Here is a 21775-nt window from a genome sequence, read left to right as displayed (position 1 = left end):
CGACTACCTTAAAAAAACAGATGATAAAAACAGTCACATGATGAATCAAAGTTCATCACTTCTATATACTAATATATAGAAGATGCACCGTGTCATTCACACAAATACCAAACACCATCATGGAAACACAGGTTTTTATTTTTAGAAATCAAATCGAGTGTGTATGGGAAAGTCATTTGAGAGATTTTTTTCTTTAGTTCTACTTAAAGATGCTTGGGAAAACATTTGTGGTGAACGGAGGAGTATTTTAGTCTCGTGTGCTGGTAATACTAGAGATCTGTTCCAAAACCTAGTGAACTGCTTATGTAGATTTGTAGATGTGCTCTAAAAAGACTTTTTTTTTCCAAACTCAATGCATTACTGCATGAATCCACGTCGGGAGACGGCAATTCCATAATGCATTGCAATGATGAGGTTTTGGAGATTTTGTGGAGACCACTCTTTTTTTGGAAAGGTGCATGGACAGTCACATACATTTTATCCTTGTTGTCATTGCATTTAAGAGAGAGAGAGGTTTTGTGAGACGTGACCCTTACCTGACCTCAGCTGTAAAGTCCCTGAGCTTTACTAAAGTTTGCACAGCAGATCTACTGCGACATTCAGGCCTAAATCTCTGTGTATTATGAGTCCATTCACGCTCATCATTCAGGAAATACCGGCGAACAACTCAATGAACACGAGCGTAAATGCAAGGAGACAGTAAAGACCTCCATTAATCAAGTCATTAACGAGGTTTGAAGGGGAAAGAAATGACCTATAAATGAGGTCAGTGACACAAAACGTGGAATGTGCTGGGAAAAGTTCAGGGTACCTGCCAGTTTTAATAGAGAATTTATTCCTTAATTTTTCTTTCTTTTTTGTTGTTGTTTTGAACAAAGAAATGTATGGAAGTGTATTGCATTCACTTGAAGAAAAAAAAATTAACGAGTTAATTATCTTAAAATTACGAGTTCATTTTTCATGGAAAAAAAGTTTTTGCACTGTTTTTCTGAATTAATGACTTGATTATCTAAAAAAAACGGGTTAATTCATAAAAACAGAGTGAAAACGTTTTTCCATTTTGAGATAATTAACTCGTTAATTCAGAAAAACGGAAATGTAAAATGTAATTTATTCCTGTGCATTCACTTGAAGAAAAAAAATCTACTCTGTTTTTCTGAATTAACGAGTTAATTATCTCAAAATTACGAGTTCATTTTTCATGGAAAAAAAGTTTTTGCTCTGTTTTTCTCAATTAATGACTTGATTATCTAAAAAAACTTGTTAATTCATAAAAACAGAGTGAAAACTTTTTTTCCATTTTGAGATAATTAACTCGTTAATTCAGAAAAACGGAAATGTAAAACGTAATTTATTCCTGTGCATTCACTTGAAGAAAAAAAATCTACTCTGTTTTTCTGAATTAACGAGTTAATTATCTCAAAATTACGAGTTCATTTTTCATGGAAAAAAAGTTTTTGCTCTGTTTTTCTCAATTAATGACTTGATTATCTAAAAAAAACTTGTTAATTCATAAAAACAGAGTGAAAACTTTTTTTCCATTTCGAGATAATTAACTCGTTAATTCAGAAAAACGGAAATGTAAAACGTAATTTATTCCTGTGATGAAAGCTGAATTTTCAGCATCTCCAGTTATCAATGTTGATTTTTGGATCAAGTTTAAAAAGAACAGCATTTATTTAAAATAGAAATATTTTGTAACACTATAAATGTCTTTACTGTCACTTCTGATCAATGTAATGCATCCCTTTTCTTCTTTTTTTACTACTACTACTAAATGAGCCATTTCTGATGTACTGGGTCAATTATTAAGACAAAAAATGTTAAATGCAGCCGTGTAAAATAATGTTGTTGATTGTGTGCTTTGTTCTTTATTTGTCTTTATGGAAACTGCTTCCTGTCCTGATGTACCTCTTTACACTCAGAAAACAGCCAAAGGTAAGACAAAGTTTTTCTTCTTTATGTGTATATTAATATTTATACAAATTTCATATTACAGCTATAGCAATGTAGTTGTGAATTACTTAAAATTCTCTTCCATTTTTTTATGTATCTCTGAATAGGTCTCATCCTAGGTTTACTTGATTATTATCCGTATATCTTTTTTTATTTATTTCTAGAAAAATCATATTCAAATCATGATGAAAAATCAATCATAATGTGCAGCTTTGGAGGAAGATTTATTTGTTCATCTCAATCATCATCACAACTACAGTGCTTTGATCATAAAACTAAGCATTTAAATATAATCAATCAAGAAATATTATTGGCAGATAGAGTGACGACTGATATTTAAATGCATTTCATGTAAGTAGTCTGTAATATAAATATATCATTGATTTACAATACAAGCCATCACCTTTTTGGCCATATTAATATGAACTACTGCACCAAATTAAATATTTTTGCTCAGTTTTGGCCTTCAAATACTGTAAACTTGGTGTTTTTTCCATAGTCTAACTTCATCACACACTATATGAGCCATAGAAGCCTGATGTATCAAACATGATACTCAACAAAAAACACATATGCATGTTCAATAAACTGTCCCATTTCATTTTTCTGACATATGTCAGGCTTTACAGTACATGGTTAACAACACAATTTTCACGTTAAAGTGTTTCCACATGCAGTCAAAGAGGCATTTGAGCTCCTCCATCCTTCCGGTGGGTCATCAGACGGGGATAAGCGTCTGTGTGAATGTGTCAGGCCTCTAAGATCTCGTGAACAACCACAAAGAGCTACAATGTGTGAGGCAGCGAGGGACACACAGGGCCAGTGTACACACATTCAAAGCTGCATTGTTGCTCGTCTCCCTCTCTCGCTCGCAGACGCAGCGCTGCCATTGTGCTTGGCAGACAGACTGCAGTGCAGACTAATGCTGAGCAACACTATTCCAGCTTTTCTCCTTTTTCAACCAGTTACCCAATCAGAAGCGTAGTGCCGATTGCTGGAAAGCGTTTCTCCGCATACGCCAATGAACAGAGAGAATATGACTCAAAATACACTGTGCCGAATTCAGTTGCTGCACTGATTCACTAACTGTTAAACCTGGCTCTGTCTATGAAACTGTGCCACGCGTGTTATTGAAATGCAGACATTGACATTAAATTGGAATGCAAATTCTCCTCCTTTCTGTATAAGATAATAATATATTCACCTAAAGGATTATTAGGAACACCTGTTCAATTTCTCATTAATGCAATTATATAATCAACCAATCACATGGCAGTTGCTTCAATGCATTTAGGGGTGTGGTCCTGGTCAAGACAATCTCCTGAACTGCAAATAAATAAATATCGATTTCTCGATATGAATCGATTCTCATTTTTACGAACCGATATCGATTCTTAAATCTCAAGAATCGATTAGTCATCCTGTTTCATTTGAATGAATGGATCATTGTATCGCGGCTGCGCGCATCCAAAAAATCGCATTAATCTTTGTCCTTTGTTAGTATTGATATGAAACAAAATTTCAAATTACGTCCATTTTCTTTAGAAATTCAAAAACATAAATAGCGTTTTGTCGCTGTGGCGTGAGATCGCTCTGGCTCAGCTCAAGAGAAGCAGCAGCGCTGATCTCACTTCCGGGTTAATAATACCAGTCACAGCGCGAAATAAACATGAATGAGCATCTGAAAGTGTGTTAAAAGATAGAGTACAGCTTATCGAAATCCGTATTATGTCACATTGATTCGCTCAATCAGCGTTTCAACCGTGGAAAGACGTCAGGTAAACAGCTTGTAATCAATGTCATGTATCGTCATATTTACCTCAGAAAATCCACATCAACTCGTTAGTCCACACTCGTTAGTGTTCTTCAATATTTAATGCATATTTGAATAAATCTGGCAAGTTTTTATGACAGACATTTAAATGTTTATATTTCATATAATCTTCTTATTATAAAAATAAATAAGTGTAATTTAAGTGTTTATAGCTACAAAACCATTAATTATTACCTTCATATTAGGCTACTGAAGCCTAGTAGGCTACAACTAGACTCCCATAGTTTACAGCATTAGTTAAGAGATTTGATTTCCTTGAAAATTTGCCATTTATTGTAACTGATATCCAAAATAATCAATATTGAATCGAATCGAAATCGAATCGAATTGTGAAATTTGAGTCAATACCCAGCCCTAATATTTCTTATTGAATTGAATGAATAAATAAGTGCAGAACTATTTTTTGAAAAAGAAAAGTGTATTTGATCAAATAATTTGAGATATTTATTGTTATTTCCTCCTCTTCAGACGGATGTTCAGATAACGCCGAGTATATTCTACATGCGTGTTTCCAGTGTTTTCGCTCTCTGTTCTTAATCTGAGAACATTTGGGTCAGTCTGATTTTACAGATGAGAGAGTCTGTCTGTTTCCCAGTGATCTCCAGAGAGAGAACTCATGCGTGCTCATAAAACATGTCGCACTATATCACTGCAAAACACATAACACAGCTCATCCTTAATCAATTTTCTTATTCAGTCAAAATATGGAAACAATATGAATTTAAAAGTTAAGAAAGTCACTCTCGTAAAAATAAAGGAATTGACATTTATGTTTTTTATTCCACAAAAGGTTCTTAATAGTTCAAAAAGGTTATTTAGATTATTATAATGTTCAAAAAAATGTTTCTTTTAAGCACTGCTATCTGAAATGTTATTTGGGGATCCCAAAATCCCAAGGTAGTTCTACTGTATCGCTATTAAACCCCATTTTGCACTCTTTAAATCCTATAAATCCATTGGAGGATTTTGTTGAATTTGGAACAAGACTATATCGACGTATATAAAACACGTACAGTAATCTGAGCCTTAAAGGGGTCCTGCTATGCTTTTTAACATTTTCTACTGTCTTCAGTGTGTAATGTTGCTGTTTGAGCATGAAAAAACGCCTCAATTGTATTCTTAAGTTTTCTTAATTCCTCATTTAAATAATTCCCACCCAAGGCATATACGCAGAATAAAGGGACGAGACCCGGTTGAGTTATTTTAGTATTGTGTTGAAACTGGTGATATCGGAAAGAGGCGGGACATCATTGCGAGACCAATCACAACGCACTCGCCCAGCCGACCAATCAGAGCGCATTGAGCTTTTCAGAAGGAGGGGCTTCATAGAGGCAGGAACTAAACTGAGCGTTACTGGCAGACTGGGAAGAGAGAAGCTGCAACAATGGAGAATATGTGAAAAAATTCATTCAAGCATGAAAAATCTTTCTAGTAGAGACCAAAAACAACATCAAGACTTTGAAAAAGGGCATAATAGGTCACCTTTAATATCTTATACAACTGAAGATATGTATCTTCTATTATAGAAATCTAGTTTATGAACCGTTTATTGCAAAACTAGGGCGAAAATCGTTTATGCACTAACAATTCTACGTTGTTCAGGATGTGAGATAAGGAAAACTCTCACTCTGGGCTTGTATCCCTGCTCCCGTACGGATCCGCAGGGTCGGTCGCTCTGGAAACATGTGTCACCAAAGCAGGAATTTATTCCACTGTCTCCAGATTTATGTATATAATTAACTGTGTCTTCACGAAGACTGTTGCTGTACACAAGCACCGTAAGAATGTCTCAGGAGAGACCACAGGAGCGTTTCACTGCTCCTTAAAATGTTTCATTTAAGTTTAAGCTTGTTTCTTGTAAAATGCCTAATGAGAAATTAAAACCTACTACACTAATGAAACATAGAGACAATTTTCACTCAGATCAAAATGATCACAAATAAAGGCTTGAAATGTCTCACTTATGTATTACTTAGTCTATATAATAAATTTGTTTCAACTTTTAAGTTGAATTACTGAAATAAATGAACTATTCAAATGTTTTGAGTTTCACCTGTATATGAAGTCTCTATATATACACAGTGAACCTTTTCTTCTAATAGTGTCATAAAATAGTGATGATGAGGGGTGTTTTCCCATTCTCATTCACTCAGCGTGTTCAAGACAAGCAGAATCATGTTGTGTGTGTGTGTGTGTGTATCAGGTACAAAACACATGAAGTCTTCTTTTGTCTGTCTGAGACCTGACCAGCATCAAGAGGAGTGTGTTATAACATGCCTCTCTCTGTGTGTCTGCAGGTGTTTGCCTTCGACCACTGCTTCTGGTCCATGGATGAGTCCAACATCCCGAAGTACGCCGGTGAGTCACTCTTTGACACGTCCACACAGAATCACTTTCCCTCGCTGTGCTGGATGGAGTCACACCTGCATAATAATGATGGATTACTTTTGGTATTGTAATATGGAAAGCCCTGGAAATAACATGGACACACGATGTGCCGTTCCCAGGGTGGGGTCCGAGAAGAGCAGCTTAGATCACATGCTGGTCCAGGCTAGTTTAGGCTTGGTACTAGTAATACTGTGGTGTTCACTGACCGTCTGATGCATATTACACACGCAAAACTGGAGAAGGCTTAGCACACCCATGCTTAAGTTGACTAAAAAGAGTAATAAAAAAATGATCTATTGGAAATTCATCTTAATGCCTTAATTAAAAAATTTGAAAAACTCCAAACTTTATGGACACCAATTTTCTTTGTGAATGAATAATGTATCGTAAATAAATAAATGTTCTTCCTTAAAATACAGGGTGCTTAAGTCAGGACACCCGTATGTTAAATTCCCATCGAGTCAGGCAGATTTTTTATTTTTAAAGGCCAGTTACTTCATGGATCCAGGATACTATTAAATTAGTATTAAAATAGCCCCACCTCATCACATACCCTTCACCACACCAAGAGTTTGGCTTGGTTTTCTTTTAGTTAGCCTAATAGCTGATTTGATTTGCATTGAGAGATGATCTTATGGAAAGTAATCTCTAGATATGGGGAAGGGTGTGTGATGATGTGGGGCTATTTTAGTGAAAATACTGAAATAATTGGCCAAATATGAAATAACTGGCCAAAAATGAAATAAGTGGCCAAATATGAAATAAGTGGCCAAATATGAAATAAAATATGAAATAAATGGCCAAATATGAAATTAATGCCCAAATATGAAATAACTGGGCAAATTTGAAATAAATGGCCAAATATGAAATAAATGGCTAAATATGAAATAAATGGGCAAATATAAAATAACTGGCCAAATAAGAAATAAGTGGCCAAATATGAAATAAATGGCCAAATGTGAAATAACTGGCCAAATATGAAATTAATGGCCAATTATGAAATAAATGGGCAAATATCAAATAACTGGCCAAATATTAAATAAGTGGCCAAATATAAAATAAATGGAAAAATATGAAATAACTGGCCAAATATGAAATTAAATATGAAAAAAATGGCCAAATATGAAATAACTGGCCAAATATGAAATAAATGGGCAAATATCAAATAACTGGCCAAATATTAAATAAGTGGCCAAATATAAAATAAATGGCCAAATATGACATAACTGTGCAAATATGAAATAAATGGCCAAAAATGAAATAAAATATGAAATAAATTGCCAAATGTGAAATAAGTGACCAAATATGAAAAAACTGGCCAAATATAAAATAAATGGCCAAATATAGAATAACTGACCAAATATGAAATAAGTGACTAAAAATGAAATAACTGGCCAAAAATGAAATACAGTAAATGGCCAAATATGAAATAAATGGCCAAAATAAAAATCTGCCTGTCTCTATGGGAAATTAACATAGGGGCGTCCTGACTTATAGAGTTTTCCACATTTTTTAAATGAAGGCATTAAGATCAATTTCCAAAAGATGTTTTTTTTTATTTCTCTTTTTAGTCAACTTTAGCATGGGTGTGTTCACTTATGCTAAGCACTGTATAACACTTTATTTCTGTCAGTGTTGTTTTTGTTCTGAAACCCCACACTGCACTGTCACACATTGACATGGCTCTTCAAGTCTCTGTTTAAGTGTGCCAAAATAAAGCCTGGCTGACAAACTAATGACTTAACAGACATGTTCTTACATGGATCTGCTTCTTTCAGCTGTCAGTCTTACAGTCTAATGGATATAAAGGTGTATTCATGAACCCGCTAGTGCAGTGAGTGTGATATTGACTCGCTCAGACACACTGGTTATTAAAGTCTTTTATGAAGGATAATGTGCAGTTACAGGGTTTTATACAGGCCTGTACAGTCAAATTAAGGATGAATGCTTTGGGGAATTCCTATTTTTTCACAAGCCTTTTTTTCTGCTATAAAATCAATTTAACGTGATGCTTTGGGTATTTATATATTAAATTCCATCAATCAGTTTACAGCTAATTAAATTGCAAATTGCTAATATATTTTTTGGGCAGGACCTTACTTGCATGTGCAATATTTTTTCTCTGTTTTCTTCTTATTATTCTTATTATTATTATTGTCTTTTTGATAGATGGCTTAGTAATTTTTCTTATTATATGAATTATCTACATTTTTATTTGAGGATTCTGGCATTGAAATTTCTCTTATGGAATTAATAAAGTTGAACCATATCTTACTTTAGACGGAGTCTGGATTTTGAATTCGTTTTTATTTTAGTATTTTCATTTTCTTTGTAATTTAGGTTCATTTTTAGTTCGCTTATATCTTCTTTTTATATCTCCATTTGTCAACATTAGTGAACTACATTAGACTTATAATGAAAAATATTTGTAAAGCATTTATTAATCTTAGTCCATGTTAATTTCAACATTTACTAATACATTATTAAAATATAAAAAAGTATCTTGATTAATGATTCTGATCTGAACAATGAACAGCTGTATTTTTAAATACTGTAACAAATGTATTGCTCATTGTTGGCTAGCGTTACATAATTAGACATTATTGTAAAATGTTCATTTCAATTGCAGTTTTAGTTCAGTGTTAGTTTTCATTTTAACATTCCTGTGTTTATGGACTTTACTTTTCTAGTTTCTTTACAAGTTTCTGTAACACATGATTTCTCTCTCTATCTGTGATAAAAAGTGAATGGAAAAAGTAATTGGAAAAAAAAGTAATTACTCGTCACTTAAACAGGGTTAATGAGTTGTGACGATCTCCAGTCTGAAGGGTTTCTTGCATCAGATGTTCAGTGTGAACTGCACGAGCTGCACTGGTGCTCGCAAACAACAGGCCATGAAAGTGCTCGAGGTCCGTCTTTATTTAGCTCTTTACACAGCTGGCTGATTCACCATGAATGTGGAGAACTGTGCATTCTCGAAGGGCATCATGCGGCCCGTTTCCGCATTCACTCGCTTATTTTGGAGGTTTTTGTGGGAGGGCTTTTGACGGATTTCTTTTAAGAGGAAAGGAAATGAGAAATGTGGAGATCCCTTTGTTGCTGAGCTGTGAATTATTCCTTCATGTACAGTACGGAGATCAGAGCGAGAAGATGTTGTTGTGATGGTTTTCATGGTTTCATGTGTTTGTCTTGTAGGTCAGGAGGTCGTGTTCAAGTGCCTTGGGGAGGGAATACTTGAAAATGCATTTCAAGGATACAACGCCTGCATTTTTGCCTATGGACAAACAGGTACTGTTACAGAGAAACAATACGTGGTCTTTTGTAAAGGTGCTGATAGTGACATCCGTTTCATTGAAAGACATGAATAGATGCTCATTTATTGGCGTGAGAGCAGTGGTAATTACCCTAAAAGAGCCCTGCGAGACAGAACTATAGTGTACAAACAGGTTTCACACTGGAAAAGAAAGATTTTCTTTCACTGTTGTGAAAATCACACAACAAGGAATTCCCCGTTTCACCTTGTTTTACGGTGGTCTGATGAATCTCACAAAAACATGTCCAGGTCACATTTCATGCCAACATATTTTTTATAGATTTTTTTCATGCATTTTTTAATGACAATTAAAGCACAATTTCACTTCAAAAACTGTTGTGTTCTCAATTATCATTTTATTTCGTTTTTAAAAAAAAATATTATTTCTAGTTAGTTCTAAGAAAATTCATAGAGTGATAGAGTTCAACCTGAATTTTTTTATTTGTATATATATATATATATATATATATATATATATATATATATATATATATCTTTGCACTGCCCTAAAATATAAATATATATATATATTAGGGCTGTGCAAAGATTAATTGCGATTAATCGCATCCAAAATAAAAGTTTGTGTATACATAATATATGTGTGTGTGCTGTGTATAATTATTTTGTGTATATAAATACACACACATGCATGTATATATTTAAGAAAATGTGTTATTCATATATAAAATATTTATATTTATATATAATATATATTATGTATTTATATATATATATATATATATATATATATACAGTATTTACGTGCAAATAATTCTTAAATATATACATGCATGCATATGTATTTATATAAAATAATTATACACAGGCTACACACATATATTATGTAAACACAAACTTTTGTTTTGGATGCGATTAATCTTGCACAGCCATAATATATATATATATATATATATATATATATATATATATATATATATATATATATTAAAGATCTGAAACATAGGAAAAACATATTTATTTACATTAAATTGATCATATTTATGCAAAGAAAAAAGTTACAATTTATCTTTTTCTACTTTTAGTGTAAACATTTCTTTAGACAAAAAGCATTAAATAAAGAATAGAAAAATATTGAATCTTTAAGTTAAATGTAATAAGTTAAATTTCATAAAACATCCTTTGTTTCAGTTCTTTAAGATTTATTTCAGATTTTTAAATTATTTTAATATACATATTTTTTATTGTATTATTTTTCATTATTTTATCTTGACAAAGCACAGCAGATGAAAATGATCTGTAATGAATACATTTCTTCAAATGTGTAAGAGCAGAACACATTGAATAATTGTCCCTGTGGTCTGTGGGAAATCATCAACCTGATGTTTCGCCGTTCACGAACAGGAAGCTTCTGCGTTTCCAATCACACTGTTGTGTTAAACCGCTCAGTCTTTCCTCTGCCTTCCTGTCCTAGTTCTCAGACCGGCGTTTTGTCCTCCAACACAAGCTTTCCATGCGGGCTGACGTGTGTGAACACGCCTGCTGGGTGAGAGAGTGTCTCCTAACCTTTGAAACGTTGTGTTGGTGGTCTGGCAGGCTCGGGGAAATCCTTCTCAATGATGGGCAATGGAGAGCAGCCAGGCCTGATCCCGAGACTCTGCTGCTCGCTGTTCGAGAGGGTCTCCCAAGAGCAGAACGAGGCCCATTCCTTCAAGGTGGAGGTCTCCTTCATGGAGATCTACAATGAGAAGGTCCGAGACCTGCTGGATCCCAAAGGGTGAGCGGATTCGTAACACACACACTCCTCAAGTTCACACAGGTGTCGAGAATCACAGGATACACAGAAGCTGGCTTTAAATCTGCAGGCTGTGTGAAGGATGTTCACAGTCATTGATCTGTCATATACACACACACACCATCTAGTGAGAGTTTGCAGCGCTGGTTTTCACACTCAGATGTGCTGGTGCTTTCAGTTTACTAAAAGTCCAGCATTTAAAAAAAAATGTTTTACAAAAAAAATTCTATTTTTTATTGCTTTATGGGTTTAAATTCATTTTTTTATGTTTTCAGTTTTTATATTTTACATTTTTGTGCTATATATATTTTTTTATTAATAGTTATAATTTAATTAGTAAATTATTTCCTAGTTTTACAACTTTATGGCCTTATTTTTTATTTCGTAGACTTTTTTGTTTCAATTTAATTCTTTACATTTTCAATAGTTTTTTATTTGTGCCCTTTTTTAAATCAATATTTTTTACATTTTATTCATTACTTATTTTTTTATTGTTATCTTATTTTGTGCTATATGATGTTTGTATTAATTTATAGTTATAATTTAATTTTAATTTTTTAGTTTAACTTTTAAAAATGTTTTTATTTGTTATAATTTTATGCTTTACATCTTCAATTTTTATTTATTTATTATTTATTTAAATTTTGTATCTTTAATTTTTTTTATTGTTTTCTATTGTACTATTCACAGTATATTGTTAAAAATGTATTTATCCTTACAATTTTATTAGTAAATTATTTCTTGTCCTGTTTTTATGGCTTAGTTATGTCACTTTGGGTTCTTTTTTTAACAGTTTTCTTGACAATTTTATACTTTGCCTTTTCATTTCAGATTTTTATTTTTACCTTTTATTATTTAATTTTATATATATATATATATATATATATATATATATCAGGACAATAAGTAATATTAATATATATATATATATATATATATATATATATATATACACAATTTATTCATAAATATAATTTAATTTAATTATTATAATTTAGAATTTAATTTTTTTAATCTTAAAATTTTTTAATTTTCTCTTTTTGTTTTGAATTAAATTATATCTATTGATAATTATCAATAGATATAATTTAATTCAAAACAAAAAGAGAAAATTAAAAAAAATTAAGATTAAAAAAATTAAATAATAAATTATAATAATTAAATTAAATTATATTTATGAATAATATATTCATATTATGAATATAAGCAGAATAAATAACATGCTCTAGATACTGTCAAGAGGCTCAAACATTTGTTCTCTTCCTTGTGTACAGGAGCAGACAGTCTCTGAAGGTCAGGGAACATAAAGTCCTGGGTCCGTATGTGGACGGGCTCTCTCAGCTGGCTGTGATGAGCTTCGAGGTAAACATCATATTTTCTCCTGAAATATTTCCTCAGAAGATTCATGAAAGTCTCAGTTGTTTCAATGTTACATTAAAAGGAACGTCATATTAATGTTACTGGAAGAGAACCTTTCCAAAGCATTAGCTGAGGACGTTCCCTGTTGAAAAGATGTTTGCAATTTATTTGCGTGTTTTCTCTCATTTCTCATCAACGCAGGACATTGAATCTCTGATGTCGGAGGGGAACAAATCCCGCACTGTAGCCGCCACCAACATGAACGAGGAGAGCAGTCGCTCGCACGCCGTCTTCAGCGTCATCGTCACGCAAACGCTCTACGACCTGCAGTCGGGGGTCGGTGCTTCACTCTTAATCACCGTTATACATTTCAAATTTGGCATATATATGAGAAATGAAGTATATTTTGTCCCTAATGATAAACAAATTATTGATCAGTTTTGTTTATTTGTGACATACAGCATAAATCATCGTCTTTCACATACAGTAGTGGGCAAAAGTGATGTCCGGAGGGGAGCTTTGTTTTTAATGACCCTACAAGTTTGATTAAACCAAATAATAATATTTTAAATATGAGGGAAGAACAGAGGGTTTTTTGTTTTACCATACAAACAAATGCATAGAAAAACAAAAAAAACTTACAGGAAAAAGCATAGATTAACTACAGCATAATCGGTTATTAATATTTGGTACGTTCTCTCTTGTTTTTGCATGCGTTCATAATTTCTTTGTATAAAAAAAAGTAACCTCGACACAGTTTTATTGCTTTATCACAAATAAAATAATTGACTCCAAGCACAATTATGCAATATGATTACAAAATCATTTACAAATTTGTAATAATTCAAAAACAGGGTTAAGTCTTCATCTCTCATCTGTCACAAAAACATGTCATTCATCCTAACTTAAATCCAAAAGTCATATGCTCACATCACTGACATCAGATTATCATTCCTAAATATGATTTTTTTTTTTTTTGCAGTTCCTAATAATCAGTTAATTCGTGGCAAGTGTTCATTTTAGACCCTGATCTACACCAGACACATGTATTTGTGCTAATTTAGGAAGTTGTAATACTTGCTTTTATGTGTGTGTGTGTGTGTGTGTGTTTGTGTGCGAACGCAGAATTCTGGAGAGAAAGTGAGCAAGATTAGTCTGGTTGATCTGGCCGGCAGCGAGCGTGTGTCCAAGACTGGAGCTGCTGGAGAGAGACTGAAGGAAGGAAGCAACATCAACAGGTGAGGGCTCTCGCAACGTTTCACTTGCTTATAATGATACAAAAACAATTAAAATTAAATACTAACTAAACATTAATCAAAATGTCAAGTTAATATAAATAATAAAAAAATAAAAATAAAAAAATGCTAGCTAAAGGATAATTTCATAAATAATGACAAATTAAAATAAATAATTTAAATATAAAACACTTAAGAATGTATTAAATCATAAAAAATGGTGAATTAAAATAAATAATTAAAAATAAAAACAAAAATAAGAATTTATAAATCATAAAAATGGTGAATTCATATAAAATAATTAAAATAAAATACTAACTAAACATTAATTAAATCATGAAATGTCAAGTCTTTTTAAACAAAAACAAAACAAAGAAAAAAATAACTAAAAGTTTATTTAAAAAAGTGACAAATTTAAATAAATAATTAAAAAAATAAAATAATATAAATTTAATAAATCTTAAAAATGGTGAATTAAAATAAAAAAATGAAAACAATAACAAAACTAAGAATTTATAAATCATAAAAATGTTGAATTAAAGTTAATCATTTGACTTTAAAAGAATTTAAAAAAAACCTTACTAAAAAAAAAAATGTTGTTTACCTCCAGGTCATGTGACCACTATCCGAGTGAAAACAAATACAGGATTTTTCTCCATATAATGGACTTCAATGGGGTCCAATCAGAGAACCTGAAAACATGCAAATGTTTCAGGGATACTTACAGGGATACTAACCATTTTGTTTATTGTCTCCGGTATACAATAAATATTTTAACTCAGAGGTTTGTCTGACAAAAAAGTTTGGGAATCTCTAATTAAAAAAAATAAAATCCCATAAAATCAGCTAACCATGCAGCTATATTTGCGAGCCTCCCTTGAATGAGTGTGTGCTGTTTGACTCCAGGTCTCTGACCACGCTGGGCTGTGTGATCTCCGCTCTGGCTGATCAGTCTGCAGGGAAAGGCAAGAGCAAGTTTGTGCCTTACAGAGACTCAGTGCTGACGTGGCTGCTCAAGGTCAGTGTGTCTCCTTCTATAGACCCAAAAGTCCAGGGGAATTCAACTCACACGACTGCTGAAAACTGAAAAGTTCTTATGCGTTTTGGCCATTCATCTACACGTCAGTGGCACTTCGGGGGCCTGAAAATTGCAGGTGCTTTAAAAGTGCAGGTTTTTGCAAATGATACCGTTATCGTCTCCGTGTAAACTACAAAAACTTGAATTTGTGAAAACACTGACGTCATGCACATCGCTATTGACAACTACTGGCCTGACGGTATAATACAAAGCTTTTAGTCATTTGTCACGGATCCGTTTTCCCTCAAACTCAGACTTTTTGCCTTCTAGAGTGTGCATTTGTACCCTCACACATCTTCAGTAGTTTTAAGTGTGACTTGATTACATACTTTGTGGTGTTTTATGGGTGTAAAGAGCTCTTTTAGTGCAATTTGCTTATCTGGACTCTCTGATTTGTGGAATTTTCTGCACAGCATTATGGGTAATGTAGTTTTCACCATGAATTCCGCTGTTAAACTTGATTACTTTAAAAATAAGTTGAAATAATCTGGGCTTCCAGCTTCAACACCGTTATATATAATCTGTTAACAACCTCGTTGCTCACATTAAGGCTGCCTTTAAAGGTTTAGAAGTTATTGTTAAAAATCTATGGAGAAATGAATGGAGTTTCCAGTTTCTGAACTGATTGCTTCTACAGGACAATCTCGGTGGCAACAGCAAGACGGCCATGATCGCCACCATCAGCCCAGCCGCTGACAACTACGAGGAGACGCTGTCGACGCTGCGCTACGCCGACCGAGCCAAGAGGATCGTCAACCACGCCGTGGTCAATGAGGACCCCAACGCCCGCATCATCAGGGAGCTCCGGGAGGAGGTGGAGAAGCTCAAAGTGCAGCTCTCTCAGGCGGAGGTGAGCAGAGATTTATGGGAGATTATCGGAAGAATCTCTGACACAGGGGTGATCCAAATATGATCATCCTTGTGCAAGGGACATCCATCCTAAAAATTAAAAGGCTATATATTTTTGCTGTGCAAAATTAATATTCAGTTCAGTTCAACTTTAGTGTCAGACTCGGGGTACATTAGAAAAAAAAATATTATACCAAGTATATTATTAATGTGTAGAATATTGTTTGGATTTTTCTACTTGCTACAGTAAACTACATTATTTCTTTAATTTTATTTATTAATGTATTTTTTTATTTATTTTAAATCTAATTGTTATTTATTTACTTACTTATTTTAAATCACATTTTTATTCATGTAGTTTTTTTACTCTGCGAGATGTTCAGACTCGTAACTTTTAATGATAACGTTTGTTATGTTGTGTTTGTCAGTCTCTGAAGGCTCCTGAGCTGAAGGAGAAACTTCACGAATCGGAGAAGCTCATTCAGGAAATGACGGTCACTTGGGAAGAGAAACTCCGGAAAACGGAGGAGATTGCACAGGTGTCACACATACACACACACACAAGTTGGGTTTTCATGTTTAATGGGGTCTTTCCATAGACATAATGCAGTCCCTCCAGAAAAACGCGATTATGCGATCGCTGAATTCAATGCAAAATCAGCCAAAGTCCGCATATTTATGCGGGGGCCGCATTTTTTCAAATACGCCGCACTTTCGCCGCATAAATTGCCGATTTCCTTGCAAAATATGCGGGGTTTGCATAATTTCATAATCCTCCATAATCCATTTTCGTTGCAAAATAAGTCACACATGTATCTTAGCAGAAAGTTGAAAAATGTTGCGTTTGCTTCACACAAGAGCAGCCATTTCCCCCTGTTTCCATGGGAACGTTATGAAGTGACGCAATTACGCGACGCTAGACAGACTCACGGAGGCGATTGACATCTCACAAATCGAACTCGTATAACTGTCTGTCACACGTTCTACCGTCACATCGTTACTTAATAAACAACATGAGATAAAAGAAGTAGCATCAAACAGAAATTACCCGCACACATGGGGTGTTCGAGGCGCACATATAACACTGCAGAGAGTTCAACAGGGAGCGCACAGCTCTTAAAGGGGCCACACCTTATTTACACTCGTTACAGTCTGAAATAAAACAAGATGAGAAATTAAATATTCCCAGCACTTTCTATGATGTAGTATGCTTGCTTATCAAAGGAAGTAATAAGAAATGACTATTACATTAGCCTAGTGAGAACAGGATGTTGGGGGAATCACTTTTTTTCTCTTTTTCATCAAACCGCAATTTTTGCAAGTTCCCTCAATTTTGCAAATTCCTGCAATTTCATCGCATAAAATTGCATAAATATCCCGCATATTCCATTTTAAAGAAATTCCATTCATTATTTTAAAGAAAACGGGCCGCGCAATCAATCAATTTTTGCCTGCAACAATCACAAAAAAACGTTTTTCTGGAAGGACTAATCGCAATTTTTTTCACAAATTTTTGGAAATTACCACCACAAAATCAGTCATTTTGATCGCAAAAATCACAAAAAAAAAATCGTGAAATCCTGGAGGGACTGGTTTTTATGCTGTACAAACTGTGTATTCTGTCCCCTTACACTAAACCTACCCATCACAGAAAACGTTCTGCATTTTTTAATTTTCAAAAAGCATGAGCCGTTATAAGCCGTTTTCCTCATGGGGACCAAAAATGTCCCCACAAGGTCAAAAGCTAATGGTATTACTATACTATTCTGGAATTACCAATGTAGGGTTTACCAGGACCACACACACACACAATATTTGCATGTCTCGATGTTGCTATTGTCGCTCAATTTCTCTTATAAAATACATCTCAAATGAGTTCTCTTAAATATCTGTTGTTTTTCCTAGACTAAGATGGAGAACTTTTGCTGTCAAGATTCAAGAATGATTTCGATAAACACTAATTCTAAATTCAGGAGACATACTGTATCTGAGACACAGAGCATATTTAAATGAAACAAGCCAAAGGAAAGAGCACATTTGAGTGATTACAGTCTCACAGAAAATGTGGGATTTGATTGACAGCTGTCATTGTTCTCTGCAGGATCGTCAGAAGCAGCTGGAGAGCATGGGGATCTCTCTGGAGTCATCAGGGATCAAAGTCGGAGAGGACAAATGCTTCCTGGTCAACCTGAACGCTGATCCTGCTCTTAATGAACTTCTGGTTTACTACCTGAAGGTACATTGATTGCACAGTGAGACGTAATTAGTGAGGTTTGCATCTAATTTTGCTTGTTTATTTCCATTGGACGCTTGCATGAAGGAATCCTGACGCTCTTTTATTTTTGATGCATCTCAAGGGACACATAAGGACTGAGTGACAATAAATGAAACATTTTTAAATGGACAAATTAATAGACATATTAAAGCAGTAGTTCACTTAAAAAAAAAACTTTAGCTGATAATTTACTCACCCCCACGTCATCCAAGATGTCCATGTCTTTCTTTCTTCAGTCGAAAAGAAATTAAGGTTTTTGATGAAAACATTCCAGGATTTTTCTCCATATAATGGACTTCAATGGGGTCCAAACGGTTCAAGGTCCAAATGAGAGTTTCAGTGCAGCTTCAAAAGGCTTTAAACGACACCAGACTCTCCTGTTCGAACTCGTTCATCAAAATGAACAAATCTTTTTCCGATTCATTTCGTTCATTCAATGAACGAATTAACTCGAAAAAAGAATTGTTCATTTTGATGAACGAGTTCGAACTGGAGAGTCACGAACGCGCATCACAGAACAGAGCAAGGCGAGCATTTGTGCTTATAAAACTTAAACTTTTTAATTTGTTTTTGAAATGACCGATCGTTTCACTAGATAAGACCCTTATTCATCGTCTGGTGTCGTTTAAAGCCCTTTGAAGCTGCACTGAAACTCTCATTTGGACCTTGAACCGTTTGGACCCCATTGAAGTCCATTATATGGAGAAAATCCTGGAATGTTTTCATCAAAAACCTTAATTTCTTTTCGACTGAAGAAAGAAACACATGGACATCTTGGATGACGTGGGGGCGAGTAAATTATCAGCAAAAGTTTTTTTTAAAAGTGAACTAATCCTTTAATAGGGACCCCTTTTTCAAAGTCTTGGTTTAGTTTTTGGGCTCCACTAAAATAAGTTTTCATTCTTAAATGTTCTTAAATTTTCACATATTCTCCATTGTTGCAGCTCCTCTCTTCCCAGTCTGTCAGTATCGCTCTGTTTATTTCCTGTCTATATGAAGCCCCTCCTTCTGAAAAGCACAATGGTCACTGATTAGTCAGTTGGATCAGTGTGTTGTGATTGGTCAGCCGCTTCAAATCCCAAATGTCCCGCCCCTTACAATAACCGTGAGTTTCAACACACTTCTAACCAACTCAACCCCGCCCCTTTATTCTATATATGCCTTAGTCGGGAATTATTAAAATGAGAAATATTGTGACGTGTTCGTTCCCGGAAGAAACCTCAAGACTACAATGGAGGCGTTTCAGGGAGCTCAGAAACACTGACACTGCTATAGAGCATAGCTCCCACTGGAGGGACGTTGTTCTGCGTAAATTTGCAGACATTTTCATGATCAAACAGCAACATTACACACTAAAGAAAGGAAAATGTATGAACTACAGGACTTTCACTACACACTCTATGCAAAGCACGACTGCAATCAAAAATGTTTGCATCCACATTTGATTCGATCCAACCTTCGTTGATTCGATTCAACCGTCATCGCTGTCGTTCAGGATGTATCTGCAGGTCTGATCGAGACCCGTGAGAACAGCAGCCAGGCCTCGACTGCACCAACAACAGGCCTTTGTCTGCCGCCTCCAGTCGGCTTGGCATACCAATGTTGAATTAGCATGCTAATGTGAAGGGAAAAGTGCAGCTGTGGGCATAAACAACGTCCCCTGGAAGAGCAATGTTTGTGTAACTGAGCCCACATGTGTGAAAACACAGCCCTCTTTACTCCTTCCTTTGATGCTTGTTATTTTGTTCTTCACTGTTAGTGCGTCGAATAATGTGAAGACGATCTGGCAGGGTTATGGTCACAATGTAGACAGCTTCTCTATGTTACGCCATAAACTACAGGTGTGGTGCTGTGTAGTTTCGAGCGGCTCACGTGTGAGGTGTTCTTCTCTGTGTTCAGGATCACACGCGTGTGGGTGCCGACACATCTCAGGACATCCAGCTGTTCGGCATCGGGATTCAGTCTGAGCACTGTGTGCTGGACATCACGGCTGATGGAGACGTCACGCTCTCGCCGCTGGAGAACGCCAGGTTATTAGCATTGCATAGTGTTTGCATACAGATATACAGTTCAAACTACAACAAAAGAAATGAATGAAATGAAAAAAAAAAAAGAGAATATGTTGTACATGTGACAAAAAAAAAGAGAAAATAATAGTATTTTTTTTTCTGGGTCACATTTCACCCCAAAATCAACAGAGAGAATTAAGTGCTTAAAAATTATATTTCAATATATTTTTTTTTACAAAATATGAGGCTTTGCAAATGACATAATCTGCTTACACACTTTTTTTATATTGTGTAATTTTCACTTTAATTGTAGTTATAGGTGTTTTTTTACTATATGTCTTCACTTAATTCATATTTTAGTTTCAGTTTTAGCAATTCAACTTCAATTAAATTGAACGAAAATGAGAAATGTTGCCTAACTAATGTCTGCTATTATTTATAAAAAAATGAACGTAAATGTTTTTAGTTTTAGTTAATGATAACAACATTGATTTTTCTATATATTTAGCATTTTCAAATATATATGCATTTTATTAGGGCTGTGCAAAAATTAATTGCGATTAATCGCATCCAAAATAAAAGTCTGTGTTTACATAATATATTTGTGTGTGCTGTATAAAATTATTTTGTATAAATAAATACCTATGCATGCATGGATATATTTAAGAATTATTTGCGCTTAAATTCTTAATATAGATTATATAAATACATAATCTATATTATATAAATATAAATATTTTATATATGAATAACACATTTTCTTAAATATATACATGCATGTGTGTGTATTTATATATATAAAATAATTACATACAGCACACACAAATATATTATGTAAACACAAACTTTTATTTTGGATGCGATTAATCGCAAATAATTTTTGCACAGCCCTAATTTTTATGTTGTACTGTTTTTCCTGTCAAGTCGTTTGCGGGATGGTTATTCCCTCAGGAATTCAGGAACACAGTCTTTTCCCTTTTGATTTAAATACTTTTTGCATCCAATCAAATATTGTTTTATTCTGATTGTGATGTTTTAACCTTATTTTCTTGCACAGGACCTGTGTGAACGGCACAATGCTCTACTCCAAGGTTCACCTGTGGCACGGAGATCGCATCCTGTGGGGAAACAACCACTTCTTCAGGTAAGCTGCAGGTTCGCACATCCGGTTGGGCGTCTCCTGTACATGTACGAATTCATCAGAGTGAACGTGTCGTCCTCAGAATCAACCTGCCGAAGCGCAAGCGGCGCGACCGCTTAAAGGAGATGGAGAGGGATTGCTCCCGCGAGAGCTTCGTGGAGGCCGACGTGGAGACGGCCAGCGAGGCTTCGTCCGAGCAGGACTACAGCTACGAGTTTGCACAGATGGAGGTCATGATGAAAGCTCTGGGGAACAACGGTACACGCTACAGCCTTTACTACACAACACACACACACACACACACACACATGCAGGAGGCACTGCTTCATTTATATGGAAAATGAAACACATCTATACCTATAACAAAATGAATTTTCCTGCTTGTATTCTCATTGAAAATTATTATGAAATTATATTTTATTATGCAATAAAATATAATACATTAAAATATATTATATATTAAAATCAAATATTATTTTAATCATATATTATTTTAATATATAAATAATTTTGTCCTGTCAAATCGATTAATCACGATTTAACGCATAATAACTAACATAAATGTTCATAAATATATATACTGTA

General features: G+C 34.3%; 1 protein-coding gene across 7 annotated transcripts in view; it reads left to right on the top strand.

Annotated features, from left to right (window-relative positions):
* The window catches only part of kif13a (kinesin family member 13A), a 67275-nt gene that overhangs the window by 18415 nt on the left and 27085 nt on the right, over window positions 1-21775 (top strand). For all 7 annotated transcript variants that reach the window (XM_089118029.1, XM_089118027.1, XM_089118028.1 and 4 more), the window contains exons 3-16: window positions 1926-1938; window positions 6088-6148; window positions 9374-9466; window positions 11046-11226; window positions 12519-12606; window positions 12805-12939; window positions 13729-13841; window positions 14745-14856; window positions 15554-15766; window positions 16194-16304; window positions 17867-18001; window positions 19940-20070; window positions 21107-21193; window positions 21273-21448. In XM_089118029.1, coding sequence (XP_088974155.1) covers window positions 1926-1938; window positions 6088-6148; window positions 9374-9466; window positions 11046-11226; window positions 12519-12606; window positions 12805-12939; window positions 13729-13841; window positions 14745-14856; window positions 15554-15766; window positions 16194-16304; window positions 17867-18001; window positions 19940-20070; window positions 21107-21193; window positions 21273-21448 — 1649 coding nt within the window. The remainder of the gene's footprint in view (window positions 1-1925; window positions 1939-6087; window positions 6149-9373; window positions 9467-11045; window positions 11227-12518; window positions 12607-12804; window positions 12940-13728; window positions 13842-14744; window positions 14857-15553; window positions 15767-16193; window positions 16305-17866; window positions 18002-19939; window positions 20071-21106; window positions 21194-21272; window positions 21449-21775) is intronic.

This window comes from Pimephales promelas, chromosome 12 (genome assembly GCF_988280905.1).
Source record: "Pimephales promelas chromosome 12, fPimPro1.hap1.1, whole genome shotgun sequence".
Classification (NCBI taxonomy): Eukaryota; Metazoa; Chordata; class Actinopteri; order Cypriniformes; family Leuciscidae; genus Pimephales; species Pimephales promelas.
Note: the sequence above shows the minus strand (reverse complement) of the source record. Positions and strands in the feature narration are given on the sequence as shown.